Genomic DNA, 17,749 nt, shown 5'->3' on the forward strand with positions numbered 1-17,749 from the left:
AATGGGGAAGGAAGGGGATTTCAGTGACTTTGAACGTGGAATGGTTGTGGGTGCCAGACGGGCTGGTCCGAGTAGTTCAAAAACTGTTGTTCTACTGGGATTTTCACGCACAACCATCTCTAGGGTTTACAGAGAATGGCCTGAAAAAGAGAAAATATCCAGTAAGCGGCAGTTGTGAGGACGAAAATGCCTTGATGTCAGAGGAGAATGGGCAGACTGGTTAGAGATGATAGAAAGGCAACAGTAACTCAAATAACCACTCGTTACCACCAAGGTATGCAGAATACCATCTCTGAACGCACAAAACGTCGAACTCTGAAGCAGATGGGCTACAGCAGCAGAAGACCACACCGGGTGTCGCTCCTGTCAGCTAAGAACAGGAAACGGAGGCTACAATTCGCACAGGCTCAATAGAAGATTGGAAAAACTTTGCCTGGTCTGATGAGTCTCGATTTCTGCTGTGACATTCAGATGGTAGGGTCAGAATTTGGTGTAAAAAATATGAAAGCATGGATCCATCCTGCCTTGTCTCAACGGTTCAGGCTGGTGGTGATGGTGTAATGGTGTGAGGGATATTTTCTTGGCACACTTTGGGCCCCTTAGTACCAATTGAGCATCGTTTAAACGCCACAGCCTACCTGAGTATTGTTGCTGACCATGTCCATCCCTTTATGACTACAGTGTACCCATCTTCAGATGGCTACTTCCAGCAGGATAATGCACCATGTCACAAAGCTCAAATCATCTCAGACTGGTTTCTTGAACATGACAATGAGTTCACTTTACTCAAATGGCCTCCACAGTCACCAGATCTCAATCCAATAGAGCAACTTTGGGATGTGGTGGAACGGGAGATTCGCATCATGGATGTGCAGCCAACAAATCTGCAGCAACTGCGTGATGCTATCATGTCAATATGGATCAAAATCTCTGAGGAATGCTTCCAACACCTTGTTCAATCTATGTCACAAACAATTAACGCAGTTCTGAAGGCAAAAGGGGGTCCAACCCGGTATTAGCTAGGTGTACCTAATAAAGTGGCCAGTGCGTGTATGTATATATATATATATATATATATATATATATATATATATATATATATATATATATATATATATATATATACACACACACATATACACACACACACACACACACACACACACATATATATATATGAATTAAAAACATACAAGAGTGATTTGAACTTTGACCTTAACTACTGAACTTAAATGATGTTCTGTACATTGTAGTAAAACAATATTAATACAATTCATTTGAATGAACTCTTTTTAAATACCAAAAGCAAAATATTTATCTGTGTAATGCCTTGTAGAGCAGGACACACACACACACAAAATAATTTCAAGACAGCACATTCCTTAGCAGGAGTCAAGACTTCCACTCCCAGCATCTGCATTTGACTGGCTGGCTGATTTTCTGCCCTAAATTTCCTTATCTCAGGAGACCTCTAAAAACCAGGATAAATTTGAGGGAGCATCTGGACGTATTCCAGAACAGGACTTTACTGTGGCTTTCTTATCACTTAAACATAATTCAACCAGAAACAGGACAAAGACCTCTGGATCTGGACACGACCTCCTGACTGCTTAACATGTAATTCAATGATTGCATCAACCAGGAGAAACGTTTTTATGATGAGACTGGGCGTTGAAGTCTCACAGATACATGCCCAACGGGACACTCATGACCCCCGGACAGCTCCCCCTTTCGTCCTCCCTGCATTCCAAAGGAATGCGTTTTTTTTTTTCTTGTGCAAAGAACACCCAAACTTTTATTGACTCTCTGCCAACAGATATTCCGTTATTCCTATTCCTATTTCTATTAAAACAATATACTCAATAGACAATACATACTAACGTTGTATCTTATGCCTTTCATATACTTGGTGTGATTATTTAGAAGGTAGCATGTTAATCGTTGCATTAACCCATGTAGTATATAGAATTAAGGTATGTACTTTGTGTATGCTAAATACCTGTTTCATTTTGAATGAAAGCTGGTTGCGTCAGCAATAATTTGGTGAGGATGAAAGTTGACTTTTCTCATCATAATGTATGATTAAAACACTTATAGGGATCTGCTAGGACATATTCTTCATTTACGCACGGAAAACTGAGCCGTGCGGGCCGGGGCTCCGCCCTACAGAAACACTTGTGATTGGATCAAACAGCAAAAGGGGCGGACTGAAATCAGTTCGTTAAAGACAGATGCCCAGCTTTGCTTTTGGCTTGCTGCTTGCTCGCGCGCTGTTTGAAACTTCGGCTCCTCATCTGATCGCGCTGTTAAGCACTCTCAGCCATACACCATCTGGCGAGGATCCACACATGTCTTCAAAGCTCTGACCAAAAAAAACTTTAACACCTGAGGCCGAAAGAACTCTAAACAGACTTCCTAAGAGCGTCATCACGTCACAGAAAAACCAACCAATTGCAAGAGGGCATTCCCAGTGACATTACGCAATGACGACTTCAGCAGCCAATCCGCACCTGGGGTTCAACCAGGAAAGGAACGAAACAAGTCAGAGCAAGTAATCAAATAATTCTCCATAATTCTGCTGGAAACTGGTTGCATTCATCTTTAAGAGTAAAGATAGTAAAGTTCCTTGCTTGTGACTCCCTCAGGTTGACGTTAGAGCATTCTTGAAAATGAGCATTAGAACCTTAAACTCTCTTCAAATCAAAACAATTCATTGCCTGCAGCGTGTATGTGTGTACGAATTCTGTTTTGTGTTATTTCAGCTTAGTAGTGTTGTAGAGTAGCAAATAAACTTTGATTTCTTAAGAAATCTTGTGTCTGGTGCTATGTGATTTTCAAGTCTTAAACTATTTGCCAAAGATTGCGTTACCTATGCTCATGAATTTTGATAAAGTACTATTTGTTTTTTTTTATCGTTCGCCACGAATAAGATAAACAAAATTGTTAAAGATATACTGAATTTAACGATTCGCTGGAGGAGTTGTTAAAACCTTAGAAATTATACGTTTTGATTGATATCATATCAATATCGAATCTTAAGAATAGATTCCCTAAAAGCTAAATTAAAATAAGGGCTAATCCTTATAGCTGTATCCCATATTTTTATTGCATTATAATGCATGATTTTATATATATATATATATATATATGCACACAATCATCTCTTATGCTCCATATTAGCCTTCATTAATACAAAAATAAAATACTACAGTAAAATATTAATACTATTAAATATTTTCTATTTTAATATATTTTCAAATATAATTAATGTGATGGCAGCCATTCTTTGTAACAAAACGAGGGACAGTAATAAGCTAAAATAAATGTAAATATTTTTTATACAATTTGAGATGATTTGTGTAAATAATAAGAATAATAATATTATTATATGATTAAAAGTCTGGAAAATACAAGAAAATAAAATCTTTACAAAAACTAATTAACAAAAAATTTTCCAAGACAGTTTCACAGATTTAATGAGACCTTCATTTTCACATTTTCACACACACACACACACACGCACGAACGCACACACGCCCTATGGGGACACCACTTCCCATAGGCATAATGGTTTTTATACTGTACAAACTGTGTGTGCTATTGCCCTGCACCTACCCTACACCTAAACTTAGCCCTCACAGGAGACTGTGCATTTCTACTTTCCCCCCAAAAAACACACAAATTTATGTCCTCATTTGTCACGCACACACATAAACTACCCTTAAGAAATAAAGTGCTTGTTGTTGAAGAAACAGCTATAGACAATCTTTGGACATTATTTTGAATCTGTCGGCGCTTGTATTCTCTGATAGTGCTGATAGTATGAATTATTTAATAGTCTCTCCAAACACTCTTTTTGCTGGTTTACTGTACAGTCCAATGTTTTCTGCATGGCTAAGTATCGGCAGTGCTGCGCCATGGCAAAATAAATTATATTTTACTCGACTTGTGAGCTTGCAGTCTGAATTGAAGGTGATAAGAGAAAAATATTGTGCGGCACAAGATTTTACAATGGCAATAACTCTTAATAACATTTTTCTTTTGTGTGATATTAGCTGGCTACATGGCACAGGGCTTAGAATCTAAAGTTTGAACTGTAAAATACGCACCTTCACCAGGAAAAAGGACACTCCATATGTGCGTAGGGACCTGGCAAGCTTCACATACTTTACTTTTGCCTCAATCTCCATCATCTCACCGCAGCTTTTGTGATCCTGGTGAAGAGATTAAGATATGAACACTTATCAGCCATTGTGGGATTTGAACCAACAACCTTTTGGTTACAAGCCAACTTAGTCTGTTGTGTTTATATTAGGGATGGGAAGATTAACCGATATGTATCGATACGTGGTCATGCACGTGCACGATGCGAGTGCATCGGTAGAGCAGCAGAGGATGAATGAAATTTTGGAAACAAATCGAGATGCATCGGTTTTTGCGAGATGCATCGGTTTTTCCAAGATACAGCTTATCTTTTTAATATAGAATGTATTTCTTTGTTTATTAACAAGTGTTGTCAACCTGTTTTTGGAGTATAATTTAATCGACCTACATAAAGTAGGCCTTAGCAACGGACTTGCGGATGTGTACACTACAATTCAATGTATCAGGTGCGCGGATGAAGCTAGTGGTGCGCCCTAATTGTCAGGTAGCGCGAGGAGCAAAGCAAAGATCTATGGGAAGCCAATCAAACCAAAAGTGGGACAAGACAGCGGGGGTTTACAGAGCTCGCGCCGCGCTGACATGTCATCTGCGCGGTTCAATGGTCCGAGCCGCGCGGCCGATTCGTCAGCGCAGCGCGCTGGGACGAAACCCCCGCTGTTTCGTCCCACTTTTGGTTTGATGGCTTCCCATAAAGATCTTCCACTACTATCAGCTTTAGCAAAGAGATATCTGTCCATCCCAGCAACAAGCGTACCAGCTGAAAGAGTTTTCAGCACAGCTGGAGACATAGTTACAGCTCAGCGTAGCTTGCTTCACCCTAATCATGTTGATCAGTTGATGTTTCAAAGTAAAAGCAGCATAACACTGCTAGTTCATGACGTTAAGTTTTGAATATTCAGTGGCAAAATATATCTTTGTAAAACTTATTTTCATAGTTGAAAAGTTAAATCACAATTCTTGTTGTGCAATAGTAAACCTTCTTTCTGTTGAAAGAGTGCAAATATTTTTTTTTAGTATATATTGCACTTATACATTCTGTTCATCTTGAAATACTTAAACAATATGTGCCATATGTTCTAAAATGGCCCTCTACTGTAAACCGACACTCAGGCTCTGAGAGAAAAACCAGTTTGTAAAAAAAAAAGTCTTGGTTTTACTTGGTTAATAAATAATCAAACTCATTCAATGGCACCGCATCTTCTTTCACATCGTCACATAAACTTGATCTAATTAGTTAGTGCTGAATTATCGCATCGTACCGTGATATGGGTGTGAATCGTATCGTATTGCATCGCAATATGTCACAAATGTATCGTTAATATATCGGATCGGATACTTTGTATCGAGATGCGTATCGGATCGGCATTATACCTTAGATGCCCAACCCTAGTTTATATATATACACACACACTGTATTTGAGTAACAGGGTTGAAAATCAAGCTTAAATTACGAAATTTGTTTGTCATTATTGCTAAATTTCCTATTAATTAAAAAATATGTTTGATTTATTTCCTTTTTTGTTTTCTTACAATAATTTTGGTAACAGGGCTGAATGGTTAAGCTGAAATCACAGTAAACAACAATGTTTGTACGTAAGATTTCTTTTTTCTTCTTTTTTTTGCCAATGGTAATTAAAATCATACAGTTATCTACAGAATTGAAATTATCTATTGAATTGGTATTCTGTACATTGTAATAAAACAGTTTTAATAATTTTTTTTTTAATGAAATCTTTTTAACTACCAAAAGTTAAATATTTAGCTGTATCCCATATTTTGCATTATAACTAGGGCTGTCGATAGATCATTTTTATTTAATCGCGATTAACCGCACACTTATCATGAAATTAAGCATATACCATTTATCTTGCTTAATACGTTAATTTTGTCATTATTTACTACATCCAGCAAAGCAAACCAAAACATTGAAGGGTGATTCTCACAAAACTGGATTTTCTGCAAGCTTATTTCAAGATAAATTTAGATATCTTTTCAAAAAAAGGACACTTGGGAGACTCCAAAAGGACACCAAAGTACCAAATGATATAAGAAGTTCATATAATTGATACATTTGTGCACACTGACTATTAAACACAGAAACATACACAAGACAAATCAATACATTATCCTGAATGTGTGTGGAAACAATGTGAACGTACTGAAATGTGAAATATCATATGAGCTGTGTGTCAAGAGCGCTCAAACATAGTGTATTTTCAGACTCACGCATGCTTACGACTCCTGTACGTCACTGCAATCGTCTTTAACTTGATTGCAATCCTCAACCATCAAAACTCAAACATCAAAAGAAGCTGGTTTGCTTTATCCAGCCGAGAAAACGTAGTTTGCATATCATACAGTGGTGGGATGTTTTGACGTTACGTTCAGTCTGTATTGGGAGCTCTCGCTTTCTTCAGAAACAATCACAGAGCTTGTGTTTTAAAGCGAAACACACTGAAATGAATAATTCACTGAAAACACAACGTAAATATCTATTCTCTCCGCCATCTCTTATGTAATCAGCCTGGTTTTCTTTACATTAGCCCTGTTTTGGACTAATTGCTTGAATGGATTTGCTCGCTGGATCACTGGACTGAAAACTTTCCCGGAGTTTAGAGACTTAAAATGATCTGACTGCAAACAGAGAAGCGAAATCGGGAAAAAAGGTTTAGTATAGAAATTGTGTTTCAGTAATTTTGCGTTAATTGCGTTAAATTATTTTAACGCATTAAGGGTTTTGAATTAATTGCATGTGTTAACGCGTTAATGTTGACAGCCCTAATTATAACACATGATTTTTCTACAGCAAGGTGGGAAAACCAGTAAATAATTCCATTACTCCATTTTTCCCCCAGTTTTTTTACAACCACTATTGTTTATTGTGATTTCAGCTCAACTATTTAACCCTGTTACCAAAGTAAATGTAAGAAAACAAAAACCCGAAAGAAATCAAACAATTTTTTTTTTCATTGATAGGAAATTTATCAATAATTTCAAACAAAGCTTTGATTCCAGACAAGCTAGGTTGTAATTTCAGCTCGATTTTCAACCCTGTTACTCATATTTCATATCAATTAAATTTTTGCAATTTTTTTTTTTTTTTTTTACAAAATTACATTTTGATATTAATTAAAGTTTAAAACTAGGCGTAAATACACAAATCATGGTATAAAATTGCATTTAGGCCGTACTTCGACATGTTCCAAATATTAATAACAAGGTTGCAAAAATTCCAAACCTCATAGAATGAACAGAAAATAAAACAGCTCATGTAATATATAGCTTGACCTCCTGCAATCCACATTTTCTCCAAGGTTAAGACATTCCTTTCACTGACCATGTGTTGAAATATTCAAAAACCCTTCATTTTTAATGGTTTCAGGCTGTTTTTTGTATGTTAGTCATGGACAGTGCCTAATAGTATGTTTTCTTAGAATAACGGATTGTGTAAAGCCATCACAGGGTCACGTACCTGAAAAATTCTCTTCTCCGCCCCCCTCTGTTTGATGTATTCTTTTGGTAGGAACTCCTTCAGGCTGCAAATACATTTCACATGTTTACACTCATACTACACAAACATTTTTCCATCAGAGTAGAACAAAACACATGAGGTCATCCTGGCGGGAATTACATCTTCATAACGTACGCCCACACCGACTCTTAAGGTTTCCAGAAAGCACAGAATTCTTGCAAATAATTGTCTGGTCTAAAATGTAATTAGATAACAACTGAAAGAGCCTGTTTGTGTGTGTGTGTGTGTGTGTGTGTGTGTGTGTGTTACAGTGACAGTGTTGAATGGGCTGCATATGATACCGCAGCTACAAGGCATGTGGTCTTACTCTAAAAATCCTGGCTTGTGTTTGTGCTCCACGTGGGGACCGAATTGGATCTGTGCCTGAATTCCAGAGAATTCGCAGGCCTTATCAAAGGACACGGGGTGGGATCCGTTCAGAATGTCATCCCTGGCCTGAAACAGACAGGAAACAAGAGCAGATGTTACAGAATGTAATGAGGGTGCTAACAAAGATGTTAAAGAAAGTATGCAGTGCATTCGCTAAGCAGTTGTTAGCACAACAAAGCAGACAAAAACATTTGAAGGGCCATCATCAACTTCTTTAAAGAATATTCAGATCAGTATATTAACACAAGAATCTCTGTACGGAGATGAGATTGTGCATTGTTAATAAGCAACTTTAACAACATATAGCTGCAAGATAAAATGATTTTGTGAGTTGAGGAAGGCTTCTCATCTTGACATCTTGTTTTTTTTTAAGCAATAGCACACAATTCGTAGCATGTGATTGCAGGCATGCTTTAACAGACTTGCTGGGATTGTACTGAGATTGGGGGTAACATTAGTTTCTCTATTTCAGCAGAGATACAAATGCCCAGAAGAAAAAAAAAAGCCTAAAAAAGGAGCAATTCACCTAAAAATACAAATTCGGTCATCATTTACTCACTCTCGTGTCATTACAAATCTGTATGCTTGATTTTTGTTTTTTTTTCAGCTGAAAATTCGAAATTTTAAAGAATCTTTACACTGTTTTTTTTTTTTCAAACAAGTTCATACAAGAATACTATATAACAACTAATAACAATATCTGTCAAGTTCAAACCAAACCAATCTAAACAAAACCAAAATAAACCAAACCAACCCACTCAAAAAAAAACAAAAGCAAACAAAAAAAACCTAAAACAAAAAGAAGCCAGACTAAACTCTACTAAACCAAACCAAACAAACAGAAAAAAGCAAAACAAAACTCGACCAACCAAACAAACAAAAAACACCCTCCCCCAAAAGATAAAAAAGAAACACAACAAAAACAGGCCAAATTAAACTCTGCTAAACCAAACCAAGTGAAAAAAAAACAACAAAAACAAAGCAAAGCGAAACTCAACCAAACAAACAAACATAAAACAAACAAACAAACAAAAAAAACAGAAGACAAAGGGTTTCCAAATTAGGGTTTGCAAAGGAAATGCAGGGGGTTTATGAGTTGATGAAAGCTGACAGCCCATCTGTTTAGGCGTCTCCTGATATACACCTGAGTGTAGTTCAGTTTAAAACCCGAAAGTGTGCATCTTGCAGAAACATTTTAGTGCCATCCGCACCGCCACCAAGTGAGCATCTACAAAACGAGCGGCATCTATTTGCAGAGCCAAGTTTGGTTTTCAAACAATCTGGATGAAGTAATTAAAAGCACAGAGGCAGAAACACACACACACTTATTAGTGAGAGTGTATACTTGGCCGATGTTGTGAGTGGGGACTGAGGTCATGGAAGTTTTACATCATCATAAACAAGTCCGTGTGTGAGGGGCCCCGCCCTCAGGACATCCACCAATCATCTCGCATCGCTCCCAGATGACATCAACATGGTAACAGTAGCAGATACAGTCAGTGAGGGTTTATGGGAACACATCATGACAAACTGAGATATGATGCGGTCACGCCCCCAGCGCGGAGCAGAGAAATCCCCTTCAGCCTGCCAAACACTCCTGAGCGCATACATGTGCAACAGTCTCAGTGTGTGTGTGTGTGTGTGTGTGTTTGAGCTGTGCTCTTCTGTTTCTCAAAGTATGTGGGTGTGTGTGGCACCATGTCAGAGAATTTCACGTGGGTGTGTGTGTTTACTACAGAAGAAGAGAGAGACAGAAGGAGACTGAGGAAAGGGAGGAGAAGTGATACAGTATGCGTGCATATGTGTGTGTGTGTGTGTGTGTGTGTAGTGACTCGCATGCACCTTTTTACCAGCATGGACATACAAAAAACCTCAGTGAATCTATCAATTACAAAGAAAGTCCATGGTATTCTTAATAAAACTACAAATACAATGTACATGAATTTGGTAATAGTAGCATCATGGTAATAGTAGTAGTAGTAGTAGTAGCAGTAGTGATTTATTTACCATGAAATCCCTTTGTAAAAGCACTACCTTCGTTTCATTTGATGTAAAACCAAGGTTAATTTTCATAAGGGATACCATGTGTCTTAACATGGTACCATAGCAGAACCATGTTGCAAGAATATGATAAAGTACCATGGTATTACAATGTTTTGAATGTATTAGGCTAATACCATGGAAATCTGAAGTAGAAATGTAAATACAATATTTTTGGGCATTTGTAATATAAGGCAATAGTACGGTAATTATTTTAAGTACATGGTAAATGAATATAGTAATCATAGTAATATTGTGTATATAGCTGGTCTCCCAGCCTGACCAGATAAAAAAAAAAAAAAACTCAAAAACTAGTCAAAACCCTCTAAAACCAGTTTCAGCTGCTTATTTTCCTCAGCAGGAATGGTATACAAATACAGTAATCATAGTACTTTAGTATATAACAGGGTACCGTGTTTTTAAGACAAATATCATGATGATACTAGGTTTCTTTAACAAAGAAAGTTTCCACATACTGTACACTTAACAAATACACAAAAAAATCTGTGGCAATATCGTGGTGCTGTGGTTTCTACGTAAGCAAAAACCATGGTACTAGCTTGGTACATTTCCAAAAACAAAAAGGTATTACCATGGTTTTTGCTTACATAGAAACCACAGCACCATGATATTGCCACAGATTTATTTTTTATTTTTTAAGTGTACAGTATGAGGAAACTCGACATATTGTAAACACACATTTAATAACAAGGATACAGCCATGTTTTCCTTTCAAACACCAGAAATACTGACCTTATATTGGCAAAAAAGTGCTTATTCATCATCTTATATAAGTTATTAAGTGCAGGTGACAGAGTGTGTGTTTGTCAATGGGAAGTTGCTCTGAAATTGCTCGTGTGCTCCAGAGGCCGGTAAGAGCGCTGCGGCCCGTCTGCTACAACAGCTCACGACCTCGAGGGAAACTACGCAGAGCTCCTTGAGCAGACACACACATTCACACTGCACTACTCACACACACACACATTTACATACATAAACATGCATGCATGAAGACCCGCTGGCCACTTTGTGACACAAGTCCTTTTGACTCAAACCAGAGAGAGAACAAAATATGCTTGTGTGCATGTGTGACAACATCACATGTAAGACCATGTGCAAACATAGCATGACGGAAAAAAATATCACATGATAAATTTCCTGGTTTCCTAAAAAAGTTTGATCAATTGTGTTTAATTGCATTAAACTAACCAACCACCAAAATTAACATGCTATTTTCCCCGCTCTATTATTTTTGTTGCATCATGCTGTTAGCTCCACCCACAATGAAAAATCTGTTATTTTTTCACTTTCGTGACCAGAAAAAAAAATTGCAAAAAGTGTGAAAAGTGGCTAATTAGGAGAAGGTGTAAAAGTATAATGTAACAAAATTTCAAGCAATAATTTCAATAGTGTCTTTAAAAATGTTAACCCCCCCCACCCCTGAAACGTGTTTTAATGCTAGCTACAAGTCATGAAAAAACATTAGCATAGCTTTAGGAAGTGCTAAATAAGATGATTCATTAATTGTGATAATTATTTTTATTGTGCTAAACTAAACATCAAAATTAACGTGTTATTCTTCCCAGCCCTAATATTTTCATTGCATCATGCTAGCTAGCTCCGCCCACAATTAAACCTCATTGGTCCAAATTCCCACATAGATATACAACTCACATCAAATATGTTGTGATTTTTTTTTTCACATTCATTATAATCTGCAAAAAAAAAAATTACAAATATGCATTACTCCAAAAGTGTCTGAACAAGGTGTAAAAAATGTGTAAACTGCATGATGCAATAAAATATCAAAAGATAAAACCCATAGTTTACTTGCAAAAAAAAAAAGGTTTTATCAGTTGTGCTTGTTTACTTTTTTTTGCATTTATTTACTTCTTACAAGTGGTAAAGATACACTAGCATAGCCTCAGGAATTTACAAAAACTGGTGCTTCATTAATTGCACATATTATTTTTATTGTGTTAAACTAACCACCAAAATCTGTTGTTATGCTGTTTAGCTCCGCCCCCAACAACATCTCATTGGTCTAAATTCCCACATAGATACTTGTGATTTTGATTCTCTGTGCTTTCTGGCATTTCATGTTTATTGCGATCTGAAAAGCTACACAATACTCTGAAAAAAGTGTCTAATTAGGAAGAGATCTGAGGGAAAGGTAATCCATACTGCCTACGGTGGTGGAAAAGAAAATCGACAAATCAGCAACTGTGAAGATATGCGCATTGCCTTCTGGGCTGACTAATAATTCATTCATAAGAGCTGTGTCACTATTTCCCTGTTTCATAAATCTAAAATGACAACATCTAACACCTAAATGTCTGTGCGACAGTGGCTCTGAGAAATTAATTAATTGTTCGAGCAGGTGGTGACGAAGAGGTTTTGGCAAACTGGTGCAATACAGTTAAACCAGCCAAAAAGACAGATAGAGGACAGACAGAATGTCAGTAAAAGAGAATGAAAATAAGTCGATGAAATTGATTATTATTGTTAAAATCGAGCATAATTATCAATAATTACACAGGGCATCAGGGCAAAATACTTCAGGTCAAGAAGCTGTCACTCTAAATCTCAGCAAATGAAACACCATGATTGCTTTGTTTCCATTCGTCAAGTCATGTTGGCTAGCTCCACCCACAGTGAAATCTCATTGGTCAAAAATCCTGCTCCACATAATTGTATATTTTATATCAAATATGGTCTGATTGACTGTGACCTTGTTGTTTTGTGGCATATTTTGCTTTTTGGCAAAAACATGACACATCTAGTCAGTATGACACATCTAGTCTTGGGGAAGTCGTGGCCTAATGGTTAGAGAGTCGGACTCGTAATCGAAAGGTTGCGGGTTCGAGTCCCCGGCCGGCAGGGATTGTAGGTGGGGGGAGTGAATGATAACCCTCAATACCACGACTGAGGTGCCCTTGAGCAAGGCACCAAACCCCCAACTGCTCCTGCCCACAGCATGGCTGCCCACTGCTCCGGGTGTGTGTTCACGGTGTGTGTGTGTGTGTTTGCATTTGTTCACTACTCACTGCTGTGTGTGTGCACTTGGATGGGTTAAACGCAGAGCACCAATTTCGAGTATGGGTCACCATACTTGACAATACGTCACGACTTTAGTATGCTGTCGTGATGTTTAGTATATGGTCTGAAAGAGAGCACAAAAATTGATCAAAACTGATCTTTTACCTGTACGTAGAGAAGGTTGAGCTGGACAGGATCACGAGAGTCTACATTCTGGTCAGAATAGAAGAACTTCCTTCGTAGAAGTAGTATCTCGCTCTCTTCTACACCCTGCTCCCGAAATGTCCTACTGTGGTCCAACCAGTTTACTGTGAATTAAACATTTGGCCATGTTAGCATTAACAACCAAATTCATTTTTTAATCATGTGTATTAACAACACAGTTCAGATCCAGTGAGCACATACTAAGGGGGTCTAAGACACCAATTATTATATCATTAAAAGTTCTGGAGTGTGTAAAATTTCTTTAAGCCTGTATAAGAATCTCTCAGTGTGGGTAAATCTAGCAGGGCGTTTTGTTTGCTAATGTTTTATTTTCACAGTTGCCAGGAGTCTCACAATCATCATCTGTGTGAAGTTTGGCTTTCAGCTTTTCCATCTTCCTCTCGTCTCGCAGGAGGGTTCTGTCTTTCTTCAGCGTTCCCATCCCATCCTCACGCTTCTCCTCCACCTGCTCTTGGATCAGTGAGTACTCCTCATAATTAGTGATTCCTGTGGAGCATGAGATAATCAGCACTCTCTATCTGTCAGTCTTTCAATCTCTCCAGCACAGGTTTTGTCTGAAACTAAATAAATATCATTCAGCTTACAGGAATTTATGAAAACAGCCTGATTGAAAATCATTCAGAAAAATAAAAAGAAATTAATTAAACATGTAAATGAGGAGGCTAATGCTTTAAGTTCCATCACATTAGCCGGGTTTCCATCCAAAGTTGTGAATTTAACTTATGCGCAAATTTGGAATATCACGTAAAAGATTTACGAACGAGCACCGTTTCCATCCAGCGAGTCAAAGAGAACAAAATCGTCACTTCCTGGTAAACTGGCACAAAATAGCCTATAGAAAACTAGGATAAACTACTTAATATAATAATTTTCATATGTAAAAAATTAATTGTGCCTCAGAGCGAGCAGACGAAACACAATAAATGCTGTCATTGCTTTCGGAGGTGAATGCTGCTGTTTGGGAACACAGTCGTGTAAGACAATTATACAGAAATACTTTGATGACAGACTTTGCTCAGACATTTCAGAACAACCATAACAACATTTGAGATGCTGTGGAACGAGATCAGTCCGCTGCTAGTCAAGTTATCCCGTCTCATAGCGCAAAGTCACATGACTTTTTTGATGCGCTTGGTGGAATTTATTCGCGAAATGCATTTCCATCTCCCATTATTCGCTTTAACCCTTTTTCTCACAAGTCAAAAACCACCTCAAGCGAGCGTAAAAACTTTTTTGCGAATTATGGGGGTTTTATTCGAAATTTGGCGTTTCCATCACTCGTTTCTCATGCGATACTTCAAAATGCGCATTAAAACAGGGTGATGGAAACCCAGCTACAGTCGCTTCAACTGGCCATTTAAACATGAAAAGGACCATGTAAAGTTATATTTTTCATGTGATGCTTAAGAGTCATAAATCCTATATTGGACATAATGAGAACAAAATAAAAAAAAATGTTTTATTTGCAACTAGTGGCAGATACCGATAAATGGCCAATATTAAAATTGTATACTATTTTGTCTCAATTATAAAAAATAAACAGTCGTGGTATTGAGGGTGGAGAGAGCGCTGTAAATTCACTCCCCCATCTACAATTCCTGCCAGCCCGAGACTCGAACTCACAACCTTTGGATTACGAGTCCGACTCTCTAACCATTAAGTTTAAATGATTCAAATGTGAAAATAGATAAAAATGAACACACACAAATAAACATCTAATTCAAATTTACCAAATACAGACCTTTAAGTTAATTAAGTTAAGTTTTAAGTTAAGTTTTAAGGTAAATTTTATATCAAGTTTTAAGTTAAGTTGAGTTAAGTTTTGAGTTAAGTTTTAAATTAAGCTAAGTTTTAAGTTAAGGTGAAACAAATAAGAAATAAAGAAAAACTCCAATATCGTCTGATGACCGACACTGTTACTCTTACTGTACACAGCATTTTTTTTTTTTTAAACATTCATTGTATCAGCTGGTAAATTGTATGCCCAATATTTCTGCCAAACTTGACAGGATAAAAGAAGGACCCACCTATCCTACTGCAGATGGTGACCAACAGCTCCCCTACTGTTTTGGAGTCATCCACCATTATGGTTTTGATGGTTCCATCCAGCATTTTGATCTTCTGTGGTCTCTGTTTTTTCTTGTACTCCAGGACGTCCTGTACATGACGAGAATAAGTGCTGAAATTAAGCTTAGAATCGCAATGGAAATAAAAACTAATGAAAGTCTGAAGAGAATAAGTCAAATAATGTGATTTACCCCATTCCGAAGCATGTAGTAATCAAGGGTGCGCCCTGATTCCAACCAGATTCCTTTCCTGGGGTCATCATCGGACAGGAAGAGCCCGTAATCTGATGCTGCAATAAATTTTACATAATTAAAACAACAACTTGCCCCATGGAAGCAGATACTAAATCAAAGAGATCCGGTTACGTCTACAAATACGGTCGTAATAAATATCAGACTCTTCATTAAACCACAAAGCAATTTGTCTTTGATCCTAAAAGAAACAATTGACATTTATAAAATGAGTCCAATTCATTGTGGTCATCGAGGGCAGCAATCTTGTGTGTCGCACGGGACAACAGTCATATAACTGTAGCTGGCAGAATAATGAATGTATACAGAGTGGCGGAGCTGCAGACTCATCCCGAAGTGATGACTCCTGTTGAGCTTATAGCGCACATGACTCCATTTCGCAAGCTCCAGCAAGCAGAGAACATTAATGATTGACTTTGTGACCGTTTGATGACTTGAGTGGAGATGGAAAGAGAAAGAGTGCACTTATCCATCAGACTCACTCTGAAGCAGAACTGGTCATCAGCTGAGGTTGCACATAGCGTAACACTTTACTGCCCAAGTTTTGACATGACTGATACAGAAACATCTACTGATGTGAAGCAGCTGGTATAAACACAGCCCGAATCCAAACTTCTGTCAAGCTCTGCAGATTTTTACAAAATTTAGACCGGACATAAAAAGTTCCCCCTGCCCCAAGTGTGTTTTGAAGAATATTTTGATAATACCCGCAAAAAATGTAGTATTCTTGGTTTCTCTAACACAGGGTACCATATTTAAATCCATTCCAAGAAATTCCAGAGAGTTTTCCTCAGAAAATGTGACAAAATGTGCCAATTTGAATACACGTGTGCCAATTATGAAATTGTAAATATGAATCCAAAATTAACCTAATTAACTTAAAAAACTTGTGATGTTTTGAATAATTCAGTGCATTTTATTCCAATAAAATAAAAAAGTAATCTTTAATCAAAACGTAATAACTTCTTGTGCCTCTAAAATGACTTTTCAGGTGATGTCATCAAGGCTGGTTAAAAAGTAAAGCGTACAATTTTGACTTTCAAAAAGACTCGCAAAAACTTTCCCGAACACTCCCCCATCTACCATTGGTTGAACATAAAGATAGTCCCGCCCCCAAACTCAAACCACTGATTGAGCCAGTGTGTCTGGATGGTTGTGATGCTCAAACAAACATTGTTTTGATAACATTGCAAAGGAGGGCGTTGTAGTCTCAAGGAAGAGTGTAAAATGGTGCGAAGCCTAGAGGAATATTCTGCAACTCTTACCTTGTCCAGTTTGGGCCTCTGGAACTCGCTCTCTGATGATCCTGCAGGCGTCATAAACCGGAGTTGAGGGCTCAAATTGCATTGTCTTGACCACGTTGCACTGTCGCACACAAATCTTCAGCGACAGGGCCACCATCGTGACTGCTGCTCAAATGGGAGCACCCACTAGCACACCTGTAGAGACCGAAAGAAACAATCTGTCAGTTTCTCTGAAACGTCCTGCACCCATTCATTCTTTGAGGTACACACCACTACATCAAAACATGTTTTAATCTGGATTAACTGGAGCAGAAGTAAATGTGAACACAAGTGATTTGCAGTTGAGTTCAACTCTAGCACTGATTAATGAAATATGCCTGCCACTGAAGATAAGAGAGCGAGATCAGAGCTTTGTGTAGGCTTACAATATGAGCTTCTTACTGCCAAGAGACGTCTGTAATGTAGTTATTAGATTAGTAGAACAGCACTGCCCTTTAAATACTGAGCAGAGAAAAAGATTCTACTGCCAACTGGGTGTTTAGCCTAAGCTCACTGAACCTCAACCAAATATCACAGCTATGAAATGTAATCTTTGCACAAGAGAGAAACCTTCCAGTTCTAAAAATTAAGGTAAAGTGGTTATAGAGAGACTAAAATGAAGCAGAATATTTTTGAATTGCGGTAGTGTTTGATTGACGCAACAAGATACCAATAGAGATCAGCATCAAGTCCCAAGATCAGATTCATAAGCATCAAACTCAGAGCCAAAATCAGATTTGCAACAGAGATAAGAGTAGAGAAGTGACTAGTAACTGAGA

General features: G+C 37.7%; 1 protein-coding gene across 1 annotated transcript in view; it reads right to left on the reverse strand.

Annotated features, from left to right (window-relative positions):
• LOC306866850 (talin-2-like) overlaps positions 1-17,088 on the reverse strand; it is a gene marked incomplete at its 5' end in the record, with an annotated part of 88,830 nt that extends 71,742 nt beyond the window's left edge. The window contains 8 exons of the mRNA XM_079412242.1: positions 4,110-4,214; positions 7,637-7,700; positions 8,004-8,131; positions 13,310-13,452; positions 13,703-13,855; positions 15,397-15,526; positions 15,628-15,725; positions 16,953-17,088. Of these exons, the coding sequence (XP_079268368.1) occupies positions 4,110-4,214; positions 7,637-7,700; positions 8,004-8,131; positions 13,310-13,452; positions 13,703-13,855; positions 15,397-15,526; positions 15,628-15,725; positions 16,953-17,088 (957 nt within the window). The remainder of the gene's footprint in view (positions 1-4,109; positions 4,215-7,636; positions 7,701-8,003; positions 8,132-13,309; positions 13,453-13,702; positions 13,856-15,396; positions 15,527-15,627; positions 15,726-16,952) is intronic.
• Between the last annotated feature and the right edge of the window lie 661 nt (positions 17,089-17,749).

Source organism: Barbus barbus (assembly GCF_936440315.1).
Source record: "Barbus barbus genome assembly, chromosome: 48".
Lineage (NCBI taxonomy): Eukaryota > Metazoa > Chordata > Actinopteri > Cypriniformes > Cyprinidae > Barbus > Barbus barbus.